Below are 25,911 nucleotides of genomic sequence, written 5' to 3' on the forward strand. Positions count from 1 at the left end.
AATTAGCATGGAGAAGAGTTAATGGCATGGAAGCAAGAACTAGCAAGTCAGAAGACAATTGGAACAGTCTCCGTCTTGGGTAGCTTTTCTCATTTGTTTCATTGTACCCCAACTTTCCTCCAGAGAGCTTAAGACAGCACCTTTTTTAGTCTCACAACAACCCTGTGAGGTAGGCTAGACTGAGAGGGTATGACTGAGCAAAGGTCACCCAGTGAGCTTCATGACTGAGTGGCAATTTCAACCTGACATTTGAAAAGAAGCGTAATCAGGTTCTACTTCAGTTATTTCTCATCCTTTGGACACTTATGCTGTAGGAAAGCTTTACAGACCAGCAGTCTGGCCTTGGAGAAACCAGCAGAATATGCAAGATCTGTTCTTAAAAGGGTTATGACTTCAGCAACAGATTTGGATGGAGCCCTGTATTCAGAATCAAAGTTGTCTAGGTATTTGCCTAAACATGCAAAGTCAAATTGGGGGGGGCAGGACAGCCCCCAACAGCTAGTGTGCACCACCAGGCCCGCTCAGTCTCCAACATACTCATGTTGACCAGGTAAAATCTGCATGTGCTTCACAGTAGTACAACCTTCCATGCGTTGGGGAACCCTGATGAAGCAAGCATTCTACTCATGTTCAAGTGAACTTAAGTAAAAGCCCCCAATAGGCCTTCCCCATTCAACACGAGGAAGATTGGGGATTGAGCAGATGGGGCTATGCACACAGGGACATTGGGAATGTAGCTTGTATGCACATCCCTGCCCAAAATTTTAGCTGAATGCTTGAATGTGTCTGTATTCTGAAATTCAAAGCTCTTGAAAATATCATCATTAAAGGCCAGGTAAGAAAAGTTCTGAATCTCAAACATGCTGAATCCACATTTTCAAACCGATTCAAATGAAAAGTACATGACTCAGATCTTTTGAATTTGGATCCTGGAAGCCTAGATTCAATAGTGTGTTCTGACTAGAGTTACCAGATCTCCGGTTTTCAGCCGGAGTCTCCAGTTTTTGGGGGGCCCTCCGGCTCTTCGGTTAGCACCCCTTAATCTCCGAACTCTCAGCTTCAATTAAAAAAAAAGGTTTCTAGGTGGTCTGGTTCCCGAGATATACACCAAAACGTCAGCCGCCCCCCCACGACTGTTTAATCTATTTAACTGATACGACGCTGAAGTTGGTTCCTAGTTCCCAGTTCCTTATTTGCTTGAAAGTTCAAAACACTAAAAAAAGAGATGACTACAGCAACTTCAAATTTATTTATATATTTATTTATTTAATTACATTTCTAGACCGCCCTATAGCAGAAAGCTCTCAGGGCGGTGTACAACAAATAAAATCATAATTAAAATATGAGCAAGTGTGAAAAATATAACATGATAAAAATCCAAAATAGAATTGCCATTGAGTTTATAAATTAAAATCCATATTAGGTTTAAAATTAAATTTAAAATGTTTAAAAAGCCTGGGCGAAAAGGTAGGTTTTTACCTGGCGACGAAAAGATAACAAAGAAGGCGCCAGGCGTATCTCGTCTGGGAGGGCATTCCATAGTTCGGGGGCCACCACCGAGAAGGCCCTAGATCTAGTTGTTGATCTCCGGGCCTCTTTATGAGTTGGGACCCGGAGAAGGGCCTTCGACGTCGAGCGTAGTGAACGGGTAGGTACATAGCGAGAGAGGCGTTCCACCAGGTATTGCGGTCTGATGCCGTTTAGGGCTTTATAGGTAAGAACCAACACTTTGAATCTGGCCCGGAAACATATCGGTAGCCAGTGCAGCTGCGCCAGGACAGGTGTTATATGGTCAAATTTCTTTGTCCCAGTGAGAACTCTGGCCGCAGCATTTTGCACTAGCTGAAGTTTCCGAACCGTCTTCACAGGTAGCCCCACGTAGAGTGCATTACAGTAGTCCAATCTAGAGGTTACCATAGCATGGATAACTGAGGCGAGATTCTCCCTGTCCAGATAGGGTCGTAGTTGGGCTACCAGCCGAAGCTGGTAGAATGCATTCCGTGCCACCGAGGCTACCTGAGCCTCAAGTGACAGGAGCGGGTCTAATAAGACCCCCAAACTACGTACCTGCTCCTTTAGGGGGAGTGTAACCCCATCTAGGGCAGGTCGAACATCAACCATCTGGGCAGAGGGCCCTCCCACCAACAGCATCTCAGTCTTGTTAGGATTGAGTTTCAGTTTATTAGCTCTCATCCAGCCCATTATCGCGGCCAGGCAGCGGTCTAGTACATCAACAGCCTCACCTGACGAAGATGAAAAGGAGTAGTAGAGCTGCCAAACCAAACTTAACATGTCTCTGAACCCCAAAATATATGTTGGGGTACCCTGTATGATATATCACTGTGATTGGGGGACTCTCCCCATCAAGAACAACAACACATTTATGCAATCAAAATCATTAGGCTTCTGATATTATCATAAATACATAATGATGTCATAAAATCATAAAAAATGAGTAATTGGGGGTGCCCACCCCAAACTCTGCTCTGGGACAGGACAAATCATTTACCCCAGGAAAGGGGAGGGTGTTCTCTATGAGATGCCACTGCGTCCTGCCTGGCCCAGAGCTTCTGCTGGGTGCAGGGCACAGAGGAGGGTATCTATGCAAAATCAAAATGGACAAAAATATGTAGAAAAAATAAGTAACTGGGGGTGCCCACCCCAAAATCTACTCTGGGCCAGGACAAATCATATACCCCAGGAAAGGGGAGAGTGTCCTCTATGAGATGCCACTGCATCCTGCCTGGCCCAGAGCTTCTGCTAGGCGCAGGGCACGGAGAAGGACATATATGCAAAATCAAAGCAGAGCAAAACATACAGGAAAAAATAAGTAACTGGGGGTGTCCACCCCAAAATCTGCTCTGGGACAGGACAAATCATATACCCCAGGAAAGGGGAGGGTGTCCTCTACGAGACGCCACTGCGTCCCACCTGGCCCAGAGCTTCTGCTGGGCACAGGGCACAGAAGAGAGCATCTATACAAAATCAAAGCAGAGCAAAACATACAGGAAAAAATAAGCAACTGGGGGTGCTCACCCCAAAATCTGCTCTGGGCCAGGACAAATCATACACCCCAGGAAAGGGAAGGGTGTCCTCTATGAGATGCCACTGCGTCCCGCCTGGCCCAGAGCTTCTGCTGGGCACAGGGGAAGAATGAGGGCATCTATGCAGACAGAAAGGGTAGAGAATCTTCTTACTCTTACTCATTTCTCAGACCTCTTTCTGAAGTGAAGGGTCAAATCTGTAAAGAAGTTTGGAGCAGCCACATTAAAAGATAAGGGCAGGGCATTCCAGGCAGGGGGTTGCCAACCCTGCTTGGAGATGGATGTCTTTGCAGAGGATGCCTAGTCAAGCTTTACCAACAGCACAATCCAAACTATATCTACTCAGAAGTAAGTCCTGTTGAGTTCTATGGGGGCTTAGTCCCTTAGTACATGTGTTTAGAATTGCAGCCTTCAGGGGCATCCATCTTTACTCCCGAATGCTCCCATCTAACATCTCCACAACACTAGGCTCCTTTCTTCCTACAGCGACCTTCTGGTGACTGGCCTGGCCTGAAGGCACTTAAACCCTTCTTACTGAAAACAAGTAGGCTAGATTAAATGTTCCCTACCCAGGCTCCATCTTTTAGCGAAGATGTCTAGCTTAATTTCAGGTCAGATTTTTTTTTTAATTGTACGCTCCAAGCAACTGTGATTGATGCTTAATTTATTATGCTTAATGACATCACTTGGGCCCACCCCATGACATCACTCAGGCCCGCCCCTAAAATCTCAGGTTTTGGAATGCTTCTGACCTGGCAACCCTAGTTCTGACCAAGAACCTGAATGAATAATTGGCTATCAACTTAAGCTCTTTCTCCATAAAAATTGGATAACAGCATCCTTCTGAATGACAAAGCTTGTTATGAAAATGAACTGCAAAATGCTAAGCACACCAACACTCCAATGTGAAAACATGTACTTGGAAGTAAATTCCCCAGCTCTCTCAATAGAACTCACTTTCCCATATCCAAGTACTTAGGATCAAATCCAAAAGTCATCAACAGCTGCTTGTGGGATGGTGTCAGTTCTGGGGCACTTCTTCCCAGCCCATAAAATAAAAACTGGAAGTGGACTGTGCTTCCAAGTATTTCCCAGTATCTGTAGAAGGTGCATTTCTAAATGTGGGCAAAAGTTCAAGAAGGTTATTATTCCACTCCCACTGAACTGGTTTGCCTAGACCTAGAATAAACCCATGAAGTCATAGTTTAAATACAGGTAATGAGGCTGAATTTTGGAAGCTCTTACAAGGATGCCTCGGAACAAATAATTACACCTCCATCCCTCCAATATTACAGGAGGAATGGATAGCGCATTTTCATTCCATTTTGGGGAATTTACATACTTCCCCACCGGCTGCTATAGTTGATGATTTGGACGATCTTCCTGCTTGGCCCCCGGTAACATCCGCGGAAGTTAGGGATTTAGCCAAATCTCTTAGAGCTGGAAAAGCCCCCGGTGAAGACATGCTTCCACCAGATTTTCTGTTGCAGGACCTTTCTTGGTGGGCCCCGCTTTTGGCCTCCCTCTTCACATACATTAATAACACTGGAGCTATCCCGGTTGGCTGGCTGACCAGTATAGTGGTACCTATCTTTAAAAAAGGCAACCTGGCGCTTCCTTCAAACTACCAACCCATTAGCTTGTTGAACGTGCCCATGAAATTGTACTCCAGATTACTATTAAATAAACTGAGAGATTGGGATTTTACCAACTCAATCATATGTGAAGAACAAGCCGGCTTTCGGCCAAAAAAAAGCACTACTGATCAGGCATTTATATTATACCATCTAATTAGGAAAACAAGAACTAAAACCTATAGATCCCTATATATTGCCTTTGTCGATTTCTCAGCAGCTTTCGACTCTGTAGATAGAGAGCTTTTGTGGGAAAAAATGGCCCAATCTAATATTGATAAAAGGCTCTTATGGCTTATTAGGGCCCTCCATCAGTCGAATGTAATCCGTGTTCGAGTGGGGAGAAATGGCATTCTCTCCTCAAAAATTCCGGGGCACAAAGGAGTTAAACAGGGGTGCCTTTTGGCCCCCTTCTTGTTTAATTTCTTTATTAACGACATAGTGGAGGAGCTTTCTTCGCCTGCTTTCTTCCCGCCCTCAATTGGTCAGAGGAAGATTCCTGCCCTATTATACGCTGACGATCTGGCCTTATGCTCTCTAACTAAAGTTGGCCTTAAACGTATGATTTTGAAATTGGAGGAATACTGCCACAAACAGAAGCTCACGGTCAATCAGTCTAAAACCAAAATAATGGTCTGAGGAAAATTTATGAGGACTCAAATTTCCTGGTCATTCAATGGAGCCCCTATTGAACAGGTTCAAACCTTTAAATATCTAGGTATCCACCTTTCTAACACCCTCTCTTGGACCTCCCAAATAAAAGCCGTATCCCTTTTAGGGGCCCGCACATTAGGTCAAGCAAGAAGTTTTTTTTACTCTCGTGGAGGTCAACTCATCGTCCCCATGGTGAAAATTCTAAAAACTAAAATTCTCCCGAAAATACCATACGGCTCCGAACTATGGGGAGTTCTTGCCAAGTCCAATTTAGAGTCCATTCAAAATACATTCATGAAACAGATTCTTGGACTCCCACCAGGAACCCCTGTCGCCCATTTAAGGGCCGAACTTGGCCTCCCCTCACTTTCCGCGCATTTTGATCTGGCCTACTTGCGTTATTGGCTGCGAATCATCAGTCTTGATGACTCTTCTCTGACTAAACAGTCCTGGTCGGAGCAACTAAAAATTGGTGGGTGGGCTCAAGAATGTCAATTGATCCTTGATAAGTATAACCTGCCCCACTCCAAATTTATTGAATTAAACAAGGTTGCCCTACGCAATTGGATTTTCGACCATGATGCCAACCAAGACCGAGTTACTATAGCGACGGCGCCGTACTCAATTTGGTTTCCATATATAAAGCCCAACCACTCTGTCTACATATCTGGGTGTATTAACATTCGCTCCCATCAGGAGAGCGTTTACTGCCCTCAGATTCCAAACTATGCCCTCGGCCTTCCTTGAAGGCCGCTATCGCAGTATCCCGCCCTCCCAACGCCACTGTATTTACGGTTGTCAGGCTATTGAGGAGATTTCACATTATCTTCTCTACTGCCCTTTATACGAAAATCCTAGGCGCAAATTGTTATTTCCTGTTCTTGCTCCCTTTGTATCTTGCCCTACATAGGAACTGGTGTTTGTGTTATTGGCAGATAATTATAAAGTGGTAACCCTAGCAGTGGCTAATTTTGCATTAGCAGCACAAAAACTTAGAACAAAATTTTCCAATGAAACTCTTCAGTAGGGTTTTTAAATCTGAGTTTGGGTTTAAATGGTTTTTTAATGTTATTTGGTTTTATGTATCTTGTATTTATTGTGTTTGCACATGGCCTATGGCTACGTTTGCAGTAAAATTTTACATTACATTACATAGTTTAAATAGCATAGTTTAAATATTATTGTCAGTAAACTTCTTTGGGTCCTGCCCTTTCATAATAAGGATACACAAGATTCCCATGTTATGGAGAAAATAGAAATAGCACAAGAGGTTGATGTTTTCAGAGCACCACAGCATCACAAGAACATTGAAATAACAGTTATCCAAAAAAAGTTTATGATCAACAGCATTATTCCTTGAGGAACTCATTTCTATCTCCTAAGCCCCATTTTCCCCACAATTTCTAGTTCTTCTGTTCCCTATTGTTGTATTCCAGTCCCCCATGATTATCAGAGCATCGCACACCCAAACAGGGTGTTCTGATAATCACGGGGGACTGAAATGTAAAAGTAGGGAATGGAGAAGAACAAGAAACTGTGGGAAAATGGGGCTTTTGGAGATTGAAATGAAGCAAGAGAAAGACTTACTGAATTCTCTGAAGCCAGTAATTTGTTTCTTGCAAACACATTTTTCGAGCAACCGAAAAGACAATGTGGACATCACCAAATGGTCAATATAGGAATCAAATTGATTATATAATTGGAAGCAGAAGATGAAGAAGTTCCATACTTTCTGCAAAAACAAGATCAGGAGCAGACTGCCGTACAGATCATGAACTGGTAATTTTGAAAATCAGAGTACAGCTAGAGAAGAACAGGAAAGCAATAGTAATGCAATTGTGGAATTCCCTCCCCTTGAATACTAGGCAGGCGCCATCTCTGCTATCTGTTTGGCGCCTTTTGAAGACTTTCCTTTTTCAACAAGCCTTTTGAGACCTATCCAAGTCTGCATCTGTGTTGGAATTGCTTGTTAATATGTGGTTTTTTTAACAATATGTTTTTAACCCTTTTAAAAAAGATGTTTTTAAAGCTTTTTTAAAAATGTTTTTAACGTTGTTTTGTTTTAATGTAGTTTAAGGTCTGTTTTTATGATGTTTTAAAGTGTTTTTAGCGTTTCTGTTTGCCACCCTGGGCTGCTGCTGGGAGGAAGGGCGGGATATAAATCAAATAATAAAAGAATAAATATAAAATAAATGCCAAAATACAATTTAAATAACATCTCAGAAGAATATAAAGATCAAATAAGGAACAGATCTGAGGCTTTAAACCTAGCTGATAGAGAACCAGAAGAACTATGGAGTGAGAGGCATTACCAGGGAAGAATGCAAAAAGGCAATACCTCTAATTAAAAAGAGAAAGACCTCAATGAATGAATGACAAAACCTTTAAAATGGTTGAAGATATAAGGAAAGCAAAAGGAGACAGAAACACGGTTAGAACCCTAAATACAGTAATACAGTGACTAGTACATAGGGACAAAGTACTACTACAATAATTATTGTACAGAAATAGAAGAGGATAATAAAAAAGGTAGAACAAGAGCCCTATTCCAAAAGATTACAGAAATCAAAGGGAAATTCAAACCAAGAGTAGGGATGCTGAATAATCAACAGGGGAACATATTGACTGACCAAGATGAAATAAGAGGAAGATGGAAGCAATACGCTGAAGAATTATATAAAAGAGATGCAAAGGTCACAGATTCATTCACGGATGAGCTGTATGAAGAAGAACCAGAAATTTTAGAATGTGAGGTGAAAGCTGCACTTAAAATACTTGGATAAAACAAATAACCAGGAACAGATGGCATTAGGGTTGCCAGGTCAGAAGCATCCCAAAACCTGAGATTTGAGGGGTGGGCCCTAGTGATGCCATGGAGGCGGGCCCAAGTGATGTCATTAAGCATGATACATTAAGCATCAATCACAGTTGCTTGGAGCGTACAATTAAAAAAAATATCTGACCTGAAATTAAGCTAGACATCTTCGCTAAAAGATGGAGCCTGGGTAGGGAACATTTAATCTAGTTTACGGCAAGAAGGGTTTAAGTGCCTTCAGGCCAGGCCAGTCACCAGAAGGACACTGTAGGGACAAAGGAGCCTACTGCTGTGGAGATGTTAGATGGGAACACTCAGGAGTAAAGATGGATGCTCCTGAAGGCTACAATTCTAAACACACTTACTAAGGGATTAAGCCCCATAGAACTCAGCAGGACTGACTTCTGAGTAGATATAGTTTGGATTGTGCTGTTGGTAAAGCTTGACTAGGCATCCTCTGCAAAGACATCCATCTCCAAGCAGGGTTGGCAACACCCTGTCTGGAATGCTGTGCCCTTATCTTTTAACGTGGCAGCTCCAAACATTTTTACCGATTTGACCCTTCACTTCAGAAAGAGGTCTGAGAAATGAGTAAATATAAGAAGTATCTTTTAAAATTGTTCTTTTCAATTCACTCTTGCACATCATACCTAGGGCAGATCCACACCATTCATTTAAAGCACATTCAACATCCATTTGAAGCACATGAATCCCACCACAGAATCATGGGAACTGCAGTTTGTTAAGAGTGGTGAGAACTATAACTGTGAGGGGGAAACGACACTTCCCAGGATTCTTTAGGGGAAGTTGTGCACTTTAAATGCGAGTTGGATGTGCTTTAAATGTATTGTGTGAATCCACTTAATAAATTTTGCCTGCTTGTAAATTGTTTTAATTAATTTTTCAAAATGGAAATGAGCTATTAGTGGGTGACCATGGGCTACTCACCATCTCTCAGCCTATCTGCCCCTCAGGATGAAAACAATGGAGAACCATGACCACCCCAAGGCATACTTAAAATGTAGAGGAAGTATTGTACAACCATAGTGTGAAATCGGATACTTATTGGGACACAGTATGAGAAAATATTTATATAAGCATGACTATCAAATATGTTCATTATTTACACAACCTGTAAAGATATTTATAGTGCAATCCTATGTTTGTTTACTCAGAAGCAAGTCCCAATGTATTCAATGGGGCTTACTCAACCAGGGAAAACTGTACCCTCAAGTGATAAGGAACTTGTTCTTTTAACAAGCGTTTTAAGTTGAGACCTTATCCCAGTCTGTGTTGGAATTGCTTTTTAATATGTTTTTAAACCTTTTCTTTACAAAAAATGTTTTTAAAGCTTTAAAAAATGTTTTTAAAGATGTTTTGTTTTAATATATTTTAAAGTCTGTTTTTATGATTTTTAAAGTGTTTTTAGTGCTTTTGTTTGCCGCCCTGGGGTCCTGCTGGGAGGAAGGACAGGATATAAATCAAATAATAAATAAATAAAAATAAATAAACTTCATTCATGCACGCCAAAATTTGGAATCATGCCACTTTAAGCTGTTTTGCAATTGTTTATACTTGTTTTATGGTTATTGGTTTTTAAAGGGATTTATTTCTTATTGTGAGCTGCGTTGGTTTCCAGTCACCAACCCTACCTCACAGGGTTGTTGGAAAGGCTCCACACACACTTGCAGGTGTAAAAATACACCCCCTATAATAGTTTATTGTCAAAACAGTTGGTCATTGAGGAACATTTTTTAAAAAAATCAGTATTAGTTTCCTACATAATAAGAACTGTGATACCTAGGTAAACCCTGCCTAATTGCTTTAAAAATAGGATTGAAGGGGGAGAGAAAGATTTACAACACAACCACAAGTCTGTGCTATGTTTACTCAAAAGTCCCATTAATTTACAGCACAATCCTAACCATGTGTACTCAAAAGTAAGTCCTAATGGAGTTCAATGAGGTTTACTCCAGGTGCATGGAAAGTATTGGATTAAATACTTTCATATTTCATAGCCCAGGGTCTGACTCTTGCACACAAAAGAAAAAACCCGTTAAGCCATATTACTTACGCAAACTGCAAAATCTCAAAGCCACCATTTTCTGACGTTGAAATTAAGCCTAGGCATGCCTGGATCAACAAGTCACAACCCTGGCTTCATTTATTGGCTACAATCCTCAAAGGGCGGGGTTAGAGCCAGAGCTTGGAAAAGTTACTTTTTTAAACTACAACTCCCATCAGCCCCAGCCAGCATGGCCACTGGATTGGTCTGATGGGAGTTGTAGTTAGAGCTAGGAGCTGTTATAAAGATCTGTAAAACAGATTTAACAGTCGCGCGGGGGGTACTGGTTGACGTTTTGGTGTGTATCTCGGGAACCAGATTACCTAGAAACTTAATTTTTTTAAAACTGAAGCTGAGAGTCCGGAGATTAAGGGGTGCTAGCTGGAGAACCAGAGGGGCCCCCCAAAAACCAGAGACTCCGGGGAAAAAAACCGAGACCTAGTAACCCTAGATGGCATACCAATTGAGCTGCTACAAGTTACTGAGACTGAATCTGTCCAAATTTTGACAAGAATTTGTCAACAAATATGGGAAATAAAACCATGGCTGACAGACTGGGAGTGTTCAATATACATCCCAATTCCAAAGAAAGGGAACCCCAGGGAATCCAGTAATTGTTGAACTATTGCCTTAATATTCCATGCTAGTAAAGTAATGCTCAAGATTCTACAACAAAGGCTCCTACCATATACAGGAATACCCCACTATACGGACCTTCACTTAATGTACACTCGCTTTTACGGACATACTCCATACTCCACCATGCCCCTGTTTATGTACACTTGCTTCACACTTACGGACACTTAACAGTCCGTGGGGGTGGAAATAGACGAGATTGCGCCACTGCAAATCAGCTGGGAGGCGCAATCATGATTAGCTGAGAGGCGCGGCAGCGCAGCAGCAGAGGCTTTAGTGTGGGGCTTTGAGGCTCCGCATGAAGGAGAGGTAAAATAAGTTTTAAAAGGTAGTGCTTCGCTTTAAGGACATTTTCGGTTTACGTACTCGCTCTGGTCCCATTGAGTACGCTAATGCGAGGTATTCCTGTATGGAGGGAGAAATGCCACATGTCCAACCTGGATTTAGAAAGGGAAGAGGTGCCAGACATCATATTGCAAACTTATGTTGGATAATGGAATGGACCAAGGAATTTCAGAAGAAAATCACCCTGTGCTTTATAGATTACAGCAAAGCCTTTGATTGTGTAGATCACAAAAACTATGAAATGCTTTAAAAGAAATAGGGGTGCCACTGCATCTGATTGTCCTGATGTACAACTTATACTCTGGACATGGACAAGAGGTTACTGTAAGGACAGAATATGGAGAAACCGATTGGTTCCCCATCGGAAAGGGTGTGAAAAGGCTGTATTTTATCACCCTATTTGTTTAATCTATGTGCAGATCATACAGAAAGCAGGCTTGGACCAAGATGAAGGAGGTGTGAAAACTGGAGGAATATCAATAATTTAAGATATGCAGATAATATCATACTACTAGCAGAAACCAGTAATGATCTGAAACGAATGCTGTTGAAAGTTAAAGCACAAAAGCAGGACTACAGCTGAATGTCAAGAAGACTAGAGTAATGACAACAGAAGATTTATGTAACTTCAAAGTTGATAATGAGGACATTGAATTTGTCAAGGATTATCAATACTTTGGCACAGTCATTAACCAAAATGGAGACAATAGTCAAGAAATCAGAAGGCGGCTAGGACTGGGTAGGGCAGCTGTGAGAGAACTAGAAAAGATCCTCAAATGCAAAGATGTATCACTGAACGCTAAAATCAGGATCATTCAGACCATGGTATTCCCAATCTCTATGTATGGATGTGAAAGCTGGACAGTGAAAAAGTGGATAGGAGAAAAATAAACCAATTTGAAATGTGGTGTTCAAGGAGAGCTTTGCGCATACCATGGACCGCAAAGGAGACAAATAATTGGGTGTTAGAACAAATTAAACCAGAACTATCACTAGAAGCTAAAATGATGAAACTGTGGTTATCATACGTTGGACACATAATGAGAAGACAGGATTCACTAGAAAAGACAATAATGCTGGAAAAACAGAAGGGAGTAGAAAAAGAGGAAGACCAAACAAGAGATGGCTTGATTTCATAAAGGAAGCCACAGACCTGAACTTACAAGATCTGTACAAGGTAGTTTATAACAGATGCTATTGGAGGTCGCCAATTCATAGGGTCACCATAAGTCATAATCAACTTGAAGGCACATAATAACAACGAAGTATACAGGCTCTAATAGCATCTCTCCTGTTGGGGCTCACACTCCTCTAGAATCCCTTCCTGTATTTTCCAAGTTGTTTTATCACTTCTGCTGCAGTTTATATTTAGAAATGCAGTATGCATTGGTAGCCAATATGGTGGAAGGAGAACTAGTCTTGTTTGAGTGTGTGTATTACGAATAGAATGCCAAGGACAATGTGAGCTGTAATCCCACAATATCTGGAAGGCCACAGGTTCCCCATCCTGATCTACAGAATGCACACACAGATTCACTTCTTCTACAGAAATTAACAGGTAGCTTTTGTGGGCCAGAAAACTCAATGCACACATGTGTGGCCAGGATGGCCAGTTGGATCATTATAATGTTATGTTGTGTGTATAGATTTGAGTGCAAAAGCTAACAAATAAAACCAAGTGTAGAAAAGTTAGCAGTGTTTGGTGTCCTGACCGTCACAATGCTGTACCAAGTGGGTGAAGGTTGCCACTGTAACTGGGAAAGGCTCTGGACAAATCATACCTAACATACCAGTTGTGACATTTGCCTTATACAGGATGACAAAACGGAAGTAACATGGCCAACCTGACTGATTTATCTGTCCGTATTCTGAAGCTATGGATTTGTCCATGACTTTTACTGTTTCACCAGATTTACAAGTTCAACATGTAATTTTATTAACCCAGACCTACCTTCCAGGTTTGCCCACTTTCGGAAATGACATATACATACCCCTCTGCTGCATCACCCCACCCACACTAAGTAATTATTTCTAACGTACCATTTAAGTTACAAAATGCTTTATGGCCAATCATCCTGACATCAGCCTTGTACCCATTTTATAGATGGGAAACTGAGGATGCAAGAAAGTGATTCAGCCAAGGCCACATAGCTGTTCATTTCTGAAGCCGGCTCCCACAACTGTAAATCTCACACAACTATCCATCAGCACAGGGGAGGGGGCCTGTGCCCCTCCAGATGTTGCTAGACACTGGCTCCCAGCATGGGCAATGGCCAGGGATGATGAGAATGTAAGTCCAACAACATCTGGAGGGCCACAGGGTCATCCCCATCCCTACACTAGGAGGACAGCACCATCTGGACAACGTACCTCTTCCGCACATAAAACATCCTTGACTTCTCTTCTGGCTTAAGTTTCCCCCATTACCCATATAGCTTCCTTACCCTCACCTGCAATTCCTACAGCCTTAGTGCTCTTTGCACCCATAAAGCAGGAGCTGGGCACACATGACATGCACTATTTGAGCCACGCTGTAGAGATACATACCTGCTAAACTGAACCATATGAACAGCCAACTCTCCTACTTAACTGCCCCCCCCCAACTCTACATATTCCCTCTCATTTACAATAACCTAAATGCTTCAAGCCTGCTTGCAGGGAAGGAGACTAAGGAAATGAACAAGCAGGACCTCTTCAGATTGCAAGTAGGGGCCATCCTAATGGAGTGCTTCTCTACCCAAAATAATTCTATGTAGTGGTGGCCACTGTGACGCCCTTCCCTGGCTCTCCCTGTCAGGTTCCTACCTGCTCGTGGTTACTGCCTGTCACTAGGCACCACCAGGGACTCCACCAGTCCGGACTGTCCTTTTTTATGGTTTATCTCCCCGCTCTAGCATAGACCTCACCAGATCCCCCTGCTAGGCAGCACCACAGTCACATCCTATAACCCGTATTCCCAGAGACTCTGCCTGAGTCTCTCTATCAGGTTACCTCTGTGACTGCGTGCTTAAGCTGTCCCAATCCCTTTGTATCAATGCAGATAATCCTGGTTTGCTCTGAATACTTGTGGTGTTATTCTCTTCACCGCTGCCACCATTTGTTACCCTTCAGCCTTGGTATTTACCTTACCCTCCCTTCTGGTCTGTGGAACCCCAGCCAAGGATCAGGCCTTTGGTAAACCAAATATATTTATTAAATAACAGAGATAACAAGATTACTTTATAAAGGCACTTAAGCATATGGTTTCATCTATTCCTGAGGTACTGGTCTTAGTATTAATCCGAACTCCACACTCTCCTCACATCCACCAACTCTCCACCCAATCTCCTCTCAAAAACCCACCAAAACAACCCACTCACGTTCACCGTCCACCCAGATTTAACTGTCATCCTTCCATTTATACCCTCAGCCATTCTAAACACTCAGCCAATCATCCAGCATTCTACTGCCCATTCACTCCCCCCTCCTCTTTCATTCCACTTACCATGTATCTCCTATACAAACAGCACTTACCATATATACACTAATACATGAACATCACAGCCACCACCTCCGATGGCTTTAAAAGAGGATTAGACAAACTGATTTAGAATAGGCCTATCAGAGGCTAGCAGTGCTCTCCCCCTGCTGTCGGAGGCAGTATACCAGCTGTCGTATCACAAGTGCGGACAGTGCTGTTGCACTCAGGCATCTGGTTGGCCACTGTGAGAACTGGATGCTGGACTATATGGGCCTTTGGCCTGATCAAGCAGGGCTTTCCTTATGTCCTTTCAGTTACCTTTGACTCTCTCTCTTGCACATCATGTCCTTTTCCCACCTCAATTAATGGCAAGAAAGTACTGAATAGGACCAGTCCAAGGCATTTTGCTGCTCAAGGTAAAGGGCTAGATGGCAGCCTCCCTCTCATTCCATACACAAACTCACTCCTCTGCACCTGAGGGTAGCAGACTGGCGTAGGGAGCACAGAACAGGCCACAGGGCATTTACACCTCTGTCCTCTGATCTGCTTCTGCTACTCCCTGCCCCACTCTACCTAATGACAGAGTGCCCAACTACATTGTGTGATGTCAAAACGGGGGGTGGGGGAGAGAAATAATGTGTACCAGTTTCAGTTCCTTGGAGTAAAGACAGGATATAAATTCAATAAAATGCATTTTGTTATGTAAAAGAGGAAGTTTGAACAGCCTTGGGACTGGGGGTGGGAGACAGGTCAGGGAGTTTAACTTTTCTCTTCCTGCCATGGTTCCAACCAAAATACACTCCCCCAAGGGGCTATTTCCATTTCAAGGTAAGCAGAGCCCTTTGGAAAGACAATTTTTAAGACCATGGCAGGGAAAGAGTTAAACTCCCCCTCCCAATACTCCTGAAGCTACTCAGGCTTTTGAAACATGCACATTGATTGCATTCATACACTTAACCACAAATTCCATATCTAGGTAGGCTAGCCATCAGACTGGCAGATCGATATACTTTGGGTCACAGGAACTTTCCAATGTTGGGTGTTCCTGCAAACATGGCAACTAATGCGGACTATGCACACATTCTCAGCTGTCTCTGCTTGTTACTCTTTGGGTAGGAATGTACGAATTGCCTAAGCTACACAACCTTGTCTGACAAAACTAAGGTTTAATGATATGCACAGACTGGAGGCAAACGTTTCTGTTTTGTCTCCTCCAGTCTCTCTAACACAGTAGAGAAGGATGTCTGCAAAGGTCTCAGGTAGGTCATGGAAAGAAAATGACGTATATGTCAAACTATCTGCCAGGTAGATGAAGTAACCTCACTGCTCAGGGGCTTTGTTAATCCAGTCTCCTAGAAACACACCTACAAGAACCTAACTCTTCCCTGGCACCCAACGGAAATGATACACTCACCTGTCCTGTTCAAACAAGCCTCGCAATCTCCATAGGGTTCCCCACCTCCTGACCTAGTTCATATGTCACAGCTACAGAATACATTCATTTTCTGGCCCAGATCCCATCGCAATTTCTTGTCATCGCAAATTGTACTTCAAATATTTCAATCCCACAGGTCAGCCTCCAAGGCAGCTATCATAAAAATTACAATTAAAAGATTTTTAAAAACAAAACATACCAGAGCAAGAACTAAAGAAATTGGAACTGAAGAAGACACAGAAACAAATATTTTATATATATCCAAAAACAAAGACCAAGCACCAAGCAAATCTTCATGGGAAAAGCCTTACACAACCTGGCGACATCAGTAAGGGGGCCTCTATCCATCACAGCCAGCCACAGAAGGGACTCACATTATGACCTCAACACAAGGGCAAGTTCACATGGAAGAAGGCCAAATCAATGTTAATGGGTACAATCTTCAACTAATACCGATTATATGAACTAGTATCCTTAATTATTTACAATTCTTATTTCCCATGTAATAATTTGGGGGGGGTATTCATTAGCAACACCAAACCTTTTCTTAAAATTATACACACACCTCTCACATTTCAGGATACTGGTAGGGTCCATTTACAACAGCACCCTTGTTTCCTACTTTTTTAGAAGTCTCCCCACTAATAAGTTAGGCATGAAATTTGGTTTGACTACTACAAGACATTCTGCAGTAATTCTGAGCATCCTCAGGGGGAACTGTGTAATGAGGACAGGGCAAATTGCTCTAGCATCCTTAAACCATCCATTTAGCATCCCTAGCATGAGATATATATATAAAACTATGCTGAGGACAAATGATAATGCTGCGACAAAAACCTAAAGCAGTTTCCACAAAAGAAAGCACAAAAAAATCACTCAGAAAAGTGTGGACCCAGCCATAGTAACAGCTACATTTGCTAAAACAGTATTATGGTTGCTTTTTTAAAAAAACAAGAGAGGCGGCTTTTTTTGTGGAATTATCGTTGCCACACGCACACAAGAATAAGGCCACATCTGCGCCATACTTTAAAAGCAGACCTATATACTACTTTAAACAGTTTTGTCTTCCCCAAAGAATCAGTGGAAGTGTAATGTGTAAATGTGCTGAGAGTTGTTAGGAGACGCCTGTTCCCTTCACAGAGCTATGATTCCTAGCCTCGTTTAACAATCAATCCCTTTTCCCAGGGAACTCTGAATTCCTTGGGGGAAGCCATGACTGTTTAACGTGGTACAAGAGTGCTTTAAATGTATGGTGTAGATGGTGCCTAAAGCAAGGGAGAACCTTTCAAAAATCTCTTAAGATTATTATCTTGGCATTCAGTTGGTTTCGAGGCTGCATGAGGCCATCTAGACAAACAGAGAAAATTGTCTTACATCAGGTCAAACCTTTGCCCGTTGAGTACTTGGCAAACGATGAAAACAACCCTAGAGGAACAGAAACACTGCTGTGCACACTATTGTTACCTGGCTGGTTGGCCACGTTGTGTACTATCAGACAGGGTTTGTTCTTAGCTTTTTTTTCCTACTGCATGAACAGCTACCACCCTGTCCACCACCCAAACTAGTCAAGTAGTTTGTTCCAAAATATACTATTAGCATGGCTTTTTTTGTGACAGTACTCACCAGTACTGAGTACCAGCCCCTTTTTTTTTTTGCTGCCTATGCCAGCCATTTTGGGCTGGCACTCACAGTACTACGTATCATTATACGAGTACTGGCAGCTAATTTTTACCAAAAAAGCACTGACTAGTAGTATAAGATTATGAAGATTTGAAATGAACCAGTATTTGTCTTCATTTTCTATTTCTTTTTATCTTTTCTCATCTATTTCTTTTTTAGAAACTACCTAGCTACTTATTAAATCCCAAATGCTCAACTGCACAAAAAATTATTTCACACTGCACATTTTTTTGTCACTGCACAAAATGTGTCTAGCTGCACATTAGAGTAAACTTTGCTATCAGAGTCCTGCCTATGGTCTGGCACCATGCCTCTCTGTCTCCAGTAGCACCGGCTAGAAAGAACTCTGCCTTTTGACCAACCCAAAGAGAATATAAAAAGATCCTCCTGGATCAGACCAAAGGCCCATCTAGCCCAGCATCCTGTTCTAACAGTGGCCAACTAGATGTTCATGGAAAGCGCAGGACTTGAGTGCGAGAACACTCTCCCCTCCTGCTGTTTCCAGCAACTGGCATTCAAAAATATAGTTTCTTCATGTGTGCTGCCCTTATACTGCTTAATATGGCAGGAGCTTCAAAGAAGTTCAGGGCAGCAGCCAATGGCAAGTTTATCACTAGCAAGTTTATTGTCACAACAAGTAAACCAAGCGGCTAAGCAAGGCTTGAACCCAAGTTTCCCTAGTCCAAGTAGTATATAAAGTGTAGGACACCACTCTACCTCCTGGGGAATTTCCACCCAATTATGACACATGGCATTTCCACAACCTTGATCTAGTGCAAGAAGCACAGCATCACATCACCATGCAATAGAGGGATTAGTGGAGCCAGCCTTGTTGCAGGGTAATAGTTGTCATTGGGTAAGTTCACTGTTGTTTTTTTTAAAAAATGGAATAGTACACAACCACCAAGGACATAAACATGGGGTTAGTTAGTGACGACCGATACAATTATATCACTAACAAGAACTAGCAGTTGTCCATGACACAACCTGAAAGCAGTCACAACAATAATGGATGCACTTTTGGGTGGGTGGTAATTTCCTAGGCAAGCAATGCAATGACTGAAACAGATAGTACAAGCAGATCATCTTTCCTGCATGGCTAATATTAAATGTTTTGTGGAGAGGGGTTTATTCACAGGAATATTTACAAGATCAATAGCACTCAAACTGTACACATTTGACCGATTATGATCAGTCAGTTTATTGTCTTAAGCAATACAGCTAAATCACACATACAAATTTTGCATCAGTTTTTTAATGAGCTATAAAAGGAATTTTAACAAACCCAAGATATTCAAAAATTGAACAAGACGCTCCTTGCTTGAGGCAGCATTTAGTTCAAGGCCACCTTTGCTGCCAAGTACAAAATATTTCACATTTAGTGGCAGGAAAATGCAGCCTCCCTGAAACAAGCCCAGCCTTGAGGGAGGATACCTAGATAGCACCAAAAAAAGAGCAACACCTGTGCATTTGTTGTGCTAGGGATCAAGGTGTGCAGAAAGGCCTTTAGTAGCATTTTCCTATGTTACTATTTTGTTCATGGAAGTGCTACTCTAGGTCATACCCCCTCCATATTGAAAGGCGATATGGGATAGATTTTTCATCATGCCCACAATGTGCCTATGCACACATGAAGCCATAACATAGAAAGAACTGGTTTCATACTTAAAGCAAATTGGAACATTCCTATAATATTGCACTCTTCCTCGAAAAAGTCTTGAGATCTGATAACGAATGATGAAGAAGCTAACAGCTGACAACTCCTAATATTTGCTTGGTTCGAAATTGCTTTATGGATTTTGTAGGATATTCAGGTAGGCATCCTGCTGCATTTTATGTGACAACAAGACTGCCATTATAAAGGGGCAACAACAAACTTCAGTCCCCTGCCCTTCACCCCTGTATTCAACCAAGTCCTACTTAGAGTAGACCCACTGAAATTAATGAACCTACGTTAGTCATGTCTGTAACCTGGAAATATCTACTCCGAGTAGGACTGAATTCAACCTAGAGTCACAGACATACATATAGAGTTAAATTATTCAGCCAAGATACATCCTGGCTATTCAACATCATCCAAGCATCTTTTTCTCAGAATTAGGTCCCAACGAAGTCAATGGGATATACTCCCTGTGCTTAGCCTTTGTAACACAGATGTGTCTATCTCTCCTCTTGTTGAAGGTAATGGATTTGTGTATTTTTCAAAAATACTTAGCAAAGCCCAAGCCTCTCACACACAAGCATATTAAACTGTTTTGTTACATCAGGCCAAAGTCCACCAGCTCCACCGTTCTGTTTCCACTGGCAAGAGAGAGGATGCTCAGGGTGTGAAGTGGCAACCTTCTCCTATTATTTGTGCCCAACACTGGCTATTCCCAGCTACACTGTCCCTGGACATGGATGCTCAACTCAGCTACAACCCATAACTGTTTTGATACACCTATTCTCCATTTATCTAATCCAGGGGTCACCAATGTAGTACCTGTTGGTGTACAAGCACCTGCAGAGGCCATCCTGGTGCCCACAGAGGCCCCGCTCCTCACACTGCTGAAATTAGGCTTGAAAGAAGCATTTGGTTGCAGCCAACTGAATAGGTTGCAGTGTCCTTGGTATGTGGTGCCTACAACAGTTTCCCAGTTTACAAATATGCCTACAAGCAGTAGTGTAGTGGCAAATTCAGAAGTGCAGGACCCCTGCATAATAGTCACAGCCACACCCCCTTCTAAAATTAAACAACCTCCCAGCTTTTCCCAACCTTTGGGTCCCCAGATGTTGTCGGACTACAATTCCCATCGTTCCTGACCACGGCCATGCTGGCTGAGGACCCAAAGGTTGGGAAAGGCTAGGTAATCTGGCCAGGCTTGGAAACTGCTTTAGAAGACTCTTCTCAGTGGATAATACACTCCCCTTTCATGCTGATTGGCTCATAGCTCACTGGAGACACAGGGACCTTGCTGGGACTTGGCTCCCAAAAAAGAAGTCTAAGTCCCTCCAAGATCCTGGACGACTACACCCCTGCACACGAGACCCAAAATGTTGGCAACCCTGGTCTAAACCTGTTTTTAACAGCCACCCAAATTACCCCTAACTGCTGTAGAAGCCCTATTTCTCCCTCCCAGCCCCATCCCAACTGCCAGTCCGGTTTGTTGGATGCCTTGCTGGAATTCTACTGCAAGACCCCAGCCGAGTGCAAGCCTCGGCATATCCCACGATACACCTTTCTCTCCCCCCCCCGGAAAAAACCTCCACAAGCTGGCCTTCGTCTCCTTACCACGATTGCCTTGCTCTCGCATAGCCACATAGGCATCGTACACCTCCCTCTTGACGTAGTTGAGGAAACCCTCCTTTCTGGCAAATTTGCAGACAAAGGCCTGGTCGTAGAGGCAGTTGAGAAGAAAGCAGTTCTGGATGCTGTCTTGCTCCTCTCCTCCCGGGGTCTGCTCCACGAGGGCCAAATTGCACTGGGGGTTCTTGCAGCAGGCTCTCACACACTCCCGGCCCCTCTCCAAAGGCGGAGAGGCCAGGAAAGTGGCTCCGTTTTGCACAGAGGCATCCGTGTCCAGGACAAACTCGGGCAAGCCAGCTGTGAAATGGGCCAGGCAGCTCTCGCTAAAAGGGACTTCTTCCTGCGCCTCTTCCTGGCCAAGTACTAACACGGCTACGACGAGGTTCATCAACAGGCGGGCCTGGAGCAGGGTGCGACTTGGAGCCATCTTCAGGCAGGCCCCCTCTTCCTCCAAGGAGTGGGTCTCCCTAGCCGAACAAGGGTGGTGCTTTTTAAAGAGAGGGAGAAGGAGACTCAAATCGCAGGAAGGCTCGCGAAAGGGCAGTCGACGACGAGGAAGTTTCTTGGAAACGCGAAATGCTCCAAGGATTGTCTCCCAGTTGTCTCCCTTTCAAGCAAACACCCAAAGAGCGTTAAAAAAAGTAAAACACTTATTTCCAGATTTATTTATTTTTTATAACTCCGATTCTGCTGTTCCCAAAAAGACCAATTTCAGGCCGTGTCCGTGGGTGACGCTTCCTTTTGGTACGCAGCGTTCGCCTCTGCAAGCCCTCTAGGAGAGAGTTACGGTAGATGGGTGCTTGGCTGGGGACCTGACGATTGAGGTTCTCTCACCACCGTCCCTTCGATTTTGTGCGCCGTCTTCCTCACTCTGGGTTCTGCCTCCCCCGTCCTTGGGGAGCTTCGATCTGTTTCCCTTTTCCGCTTCTCCCTTCACTACCTGTAGACTAGTTTCAGGTGAAACTGACTCACAGGCTGCTCTGCCGTCGAAGAGAGGCGTTCCCTACGAGCGGATCTTCCAGTAACTCCTTCCTTGCTGCCTGAACTTCAGGTGTGCCCTTAACAGCATTCAGGGAGAGACAAAAGACTCCAGGTGACAGGAAGTGAAATTCAACACTTGGGCACCCAACCCTTCCCATTCCTATTTACTTTGAGTAGGCAAGAGAAGGGAAGAGGGAGATTGGTAGAAGCGCTATTTTCTTCTGAGTGGAAAGAGAAGGGGCAGGTCTGAAAGTGCTTGAAGATCCTTTCCGGCCAGGGAGGGGATGTGAAAATTTCCCAATTTCTTAGTGCAGGTCTCTCCTCTGCAGAAATAAGAGATGTTCCGATTTTTTTCTTATTTTACAAAGGGAATTCCATTTGTAAATTTTCAAATATCCCCAGAGAGTGAAATGTTTGGCTTTGAGCAAGTGTATAATCATTTATTTTGCCTAATTATGGAGTACATTTGTGGGGGAAGCTCTCCCCCACTTAAAAAAAAATCCCTGCTAATCTCTTATTTGCTCCAAATCAGTACCTTCAGGGGCAAATAACAGGCGGAGAGGTGATTCTCAGTAGGAAAATGGCACAGAAGACTCCTGTCTCCTCACCACCTATTATCATTACTATTATATATTACATTTCTTCATTGCTTTTCACAAGAAAATATCTCAAAGTGACTTACAAATCCATAAGCTACAAAACTGATGATAATTTAAAAACTAGATAGAAAGAAAAATGCTGATAGAACATCATGCCTAAAAGTATTCATCCAACAGTAACTATAAAAGTAATGAATCCTACCCTACCCCATTAAAAGAGGAACAACACAAACGGGCCAGGAATCAGGGCACACCATCCAAATGAGTAACCAAAAGCCTGGGCAAACAGGAATGTTTTAGTCTGGTGCCTAAAAACTGACGATGATGTTGCACCAGGAGTGTTTCCCTAGAGAAGGCATTCACACACACACACACACACACACTTTTAAAAAAAGCAGATGATAACATGGAAAGCATATTGCCTCTTTTAGGTATCATTCTTTTATGCGGAGCTAGAGGAATGCTACAGATACATCTTTCACTTTCTGCCCTAATAAAGGCAGTTTTGTCTGGGTCATGTCTGTTATTCAGAAAGGGGGGAGTTAAACTGACACTCCTGCCACATCTTCTTCTATAGGACCAGCCTTGCTGAAGGATAAGGATGCCCCTTAGCTGAATTCACTGTCGACATAACCAAATTGGACTTCCACAGTTAGAGGCAGCATTCCATTGAATAGTAAGAACATAAGAAGAGCCTGCTGGATCAGGCCAGTGGCCCATCTAGTCCAGCATCCTGTTCTCACAGTGGCCAACCAGGTGCCTGGGGGAAGCCCGCAAGCAGGACCCGAGTGCAAGAACACTCTCCCCTCCTGAGGCCTCCGGCAACTGGTTTTCAGAAGCATGCTGCCTCTGACTAGGGTGGCAGAGCACAGCCATCACGGCTAGTAGCCATTGATAACCCTGTCCTCCATGAATTTGTCTAATCTTCTTTTAAAGCCGTCCAAGCTGGTGGCCATTACTGCATCTTGTGGGAGCAAATTCCATAGTTTAACTATGCGCTGAGTAAAGAAGTACTTCCTTTTGTCTGTCCTGAATCTTCCAACATTCAGCTTCTTTGAATGTCCACGAGTTCTAGTATTATGAGAGAGGGAGAAGAACTTTTCTCTATCCACTTTCTCAGTGCCATGCATAATTTTATACACTTCTATCATGTCTCCTCTGACCCGCCTTTTCTCTAAATTAAAAAGCCCCAAATGCTGCAACCTTTCCTCGTAAGGGAGTTGCTCCATCCCCTTGATCATTCTGGTTGCCCTCTTCTGAACCTTTTCCAACTCTATAATATCCTTTTTGAGATGAGGCGACCAGAACTGTACACAGTATTCCAAATGCGGCCACACCATAGATTTATACAACGGCATTATGATATCGGCTGTTTTATTTTCAATACCTTTCCTAATTATCGCTAGCATGGAATTTGCCTTTTTCACAGCTGCCGCACACTGGGTCGACATTTTCATCGTGCTGTCCACTACAACCCCAAGGTCTCTCCTGATCGGTCACCGCCAGTTCAGACCCCATGAGCGTATATGTGAAATTAAGATTTTTTGCTCCAGTATGCATAATTTTACACTTGTTTATATTGAATTGCATTTGCCATTTTTCCGCCCATTCACTCAGTTTGGAGAGGTCTTTTTGGAGCTCTTCACAATCCCTTTTTGTTTTAACAACCCTGAACAATTTAGTGTCGTCAGCAAACTTGGCCACTTCACTGCTCACTCCTAATTCTAGGTCATTAATGAACAAGTTGAAAAGTACAGGTCCCAATACCGATCCTTGAGGGACTCCACTTTCTACAGCCCTCCATTGGGAGAACTGTCCGTTTATTCCTACTCACTGCTTTCTGCTTCTTAACCAATTCCTTATCCACAAGAGGACCTCTCCTCTGATTCCATGACTGCTAAGCTTCCTCAGAAGTCTTTGGTGAGGTACCTTGTCAAACGCTTTTTGAAAGTCTAAGTACACTATGTCCACTGGATCACCTCTATCTATATGCTTGTTGACACTCTCAAAGAATTCTAATAGGTTACTGAGACAGGACTTTCCCTTGCAGAAGCCATGCTGGCTCTGCTTCAGCAAGGCTTGTTCTTCTATGTGCTTAGTTAATCTAGCTTTAATAATACTTTCTACCAGTTTTCCAGGGACAGAAGTTAAGCTAACTGGCTTGTAATTTCCGGGATCCCCTCTGGATCCCTTTTTGAAGATTGGCGTTACATTTGCCACTTTCCAGTCCTCAGGCACGGAGGAGGACCCAAGGGACAAGTTACATATTTTAGTTAGCAGATCAGCAATTTCACCTTTGAGTTCTTTGAGAACTCTCGGGTGGATGCCATCCAGGCCCGGTGATTTGTCAGTTTTTATATTGTCCATTAAGCCTAGAACTTCCTCTCTCGTTACCACTCTTTGTCTCAGTTCCTCAGAATCCCTTCCTGCAAATATTAGTTCAGGTTCAGGGATCTGGCCTATATCTTCCACTGTGAAGACAGACGCAAAGAATTCATTTAGCTTCTCTACAATCTCCTTATCGTTCTTTAGTACACCTTTGACTCCCTTATCATCCAAGGGTCCAATCGCCTCCCTAGATGGTCTCCTGCTTTGAATGTATTGATAGAATTTTTTGTTGTTGGTTTTTATGTTCTTAGCAATGTGCTCCTCAAATTCTTTTTTAGCATCCCTTATTGTCTTCTTGCATTTCTTTTGCCAGAGTTTGTGTTCTTTTTTATTTTCTTCATTCGGACAAGACTTCCATTTTTTGAAGGAAGACTTTTTCCCTCTAAGAGCTTCCTTGACTTTGCTCGTTAACCATGCTGGCATCTTCTTGGCCCTGGCGGTACCTTTTCTGATCTGCGGTATGCACTCCAGTTGAGCTTCTAATATAGTGTTTTTAAACAACTTCCAAGCATTTTCGAGTGATGTGACCCTCTAGACTTTGTTTTTCAGCTTTCTTTTTACCAATCCCCTCATTTTTGTAAAGTTTCCTCTTTTGAAGTCAAATGTGACCATGTTGGATTTTCTTGGCAATTGGCCAGTTACATGCATGTTTAATTTAATAGCACTGTGGTCACTGCTCCCAATCGGTTCAACAACACTTACATCTCGCACCAGGTCCCGGTCCCCACTGAGGATTAAGTCCAGGGTTGCCGTCCCTCTGGTCGGTTCCATGACCAACTGGTCTAGGGAATAGTCATTTAGAATATCTAGAAACTTTGCTTCTTTGTCATGACTGGAACACATATGCGGCCAGTCTATGTCCGGGTAGTTGAAGTCACCCATTACTACC

At 43.0% G+C, this 25,911-nt stretch overlaps 1 protein-coding gene across 1 annotated transcript in view; it reads right to left on the reverse strand.

Annotated features, from left to right (window-relative positions):
• The window catches only part of SPINT1 (serine peptidase inhibitor, Kunitz type 1), a 61,276-nt gene extending 39,087 nt beyond the window's left edge, over positions 1 to 22,189 (reverse strand). The window contains exon 1 of the mRNA XM_061611412.1: positions 21,040 to 22,189. Within this exon, the coding sequence (XP_061467396.1) occupies positions 21,040 to 21,481 (442 nt within the window). The 5' untranslated portion in view covers positions 21,482 to 22,189. The remainder of the gene's footprint in view (positions 1 to 21,039) is intronic.
• Positions 22,190 to 25,911: the final 3,722 nt, after the last annotated feature.

The sequence above is a fragment of the Rhineura floridana genome, chromosome 2 (assembly GCF_030035675.1).
Source record: "Rhineura floridana isolate rRhiFlo1 chromosome 2, rRhiFlo1.hap2, whole genome shotgun sequence".
Taxonomy (NCBI): Eukaryota; Metazoa; Chordata; class Lepidosauria; order Squamata; family Rhineuridae; genus Rhineura; species Rhineura floridana.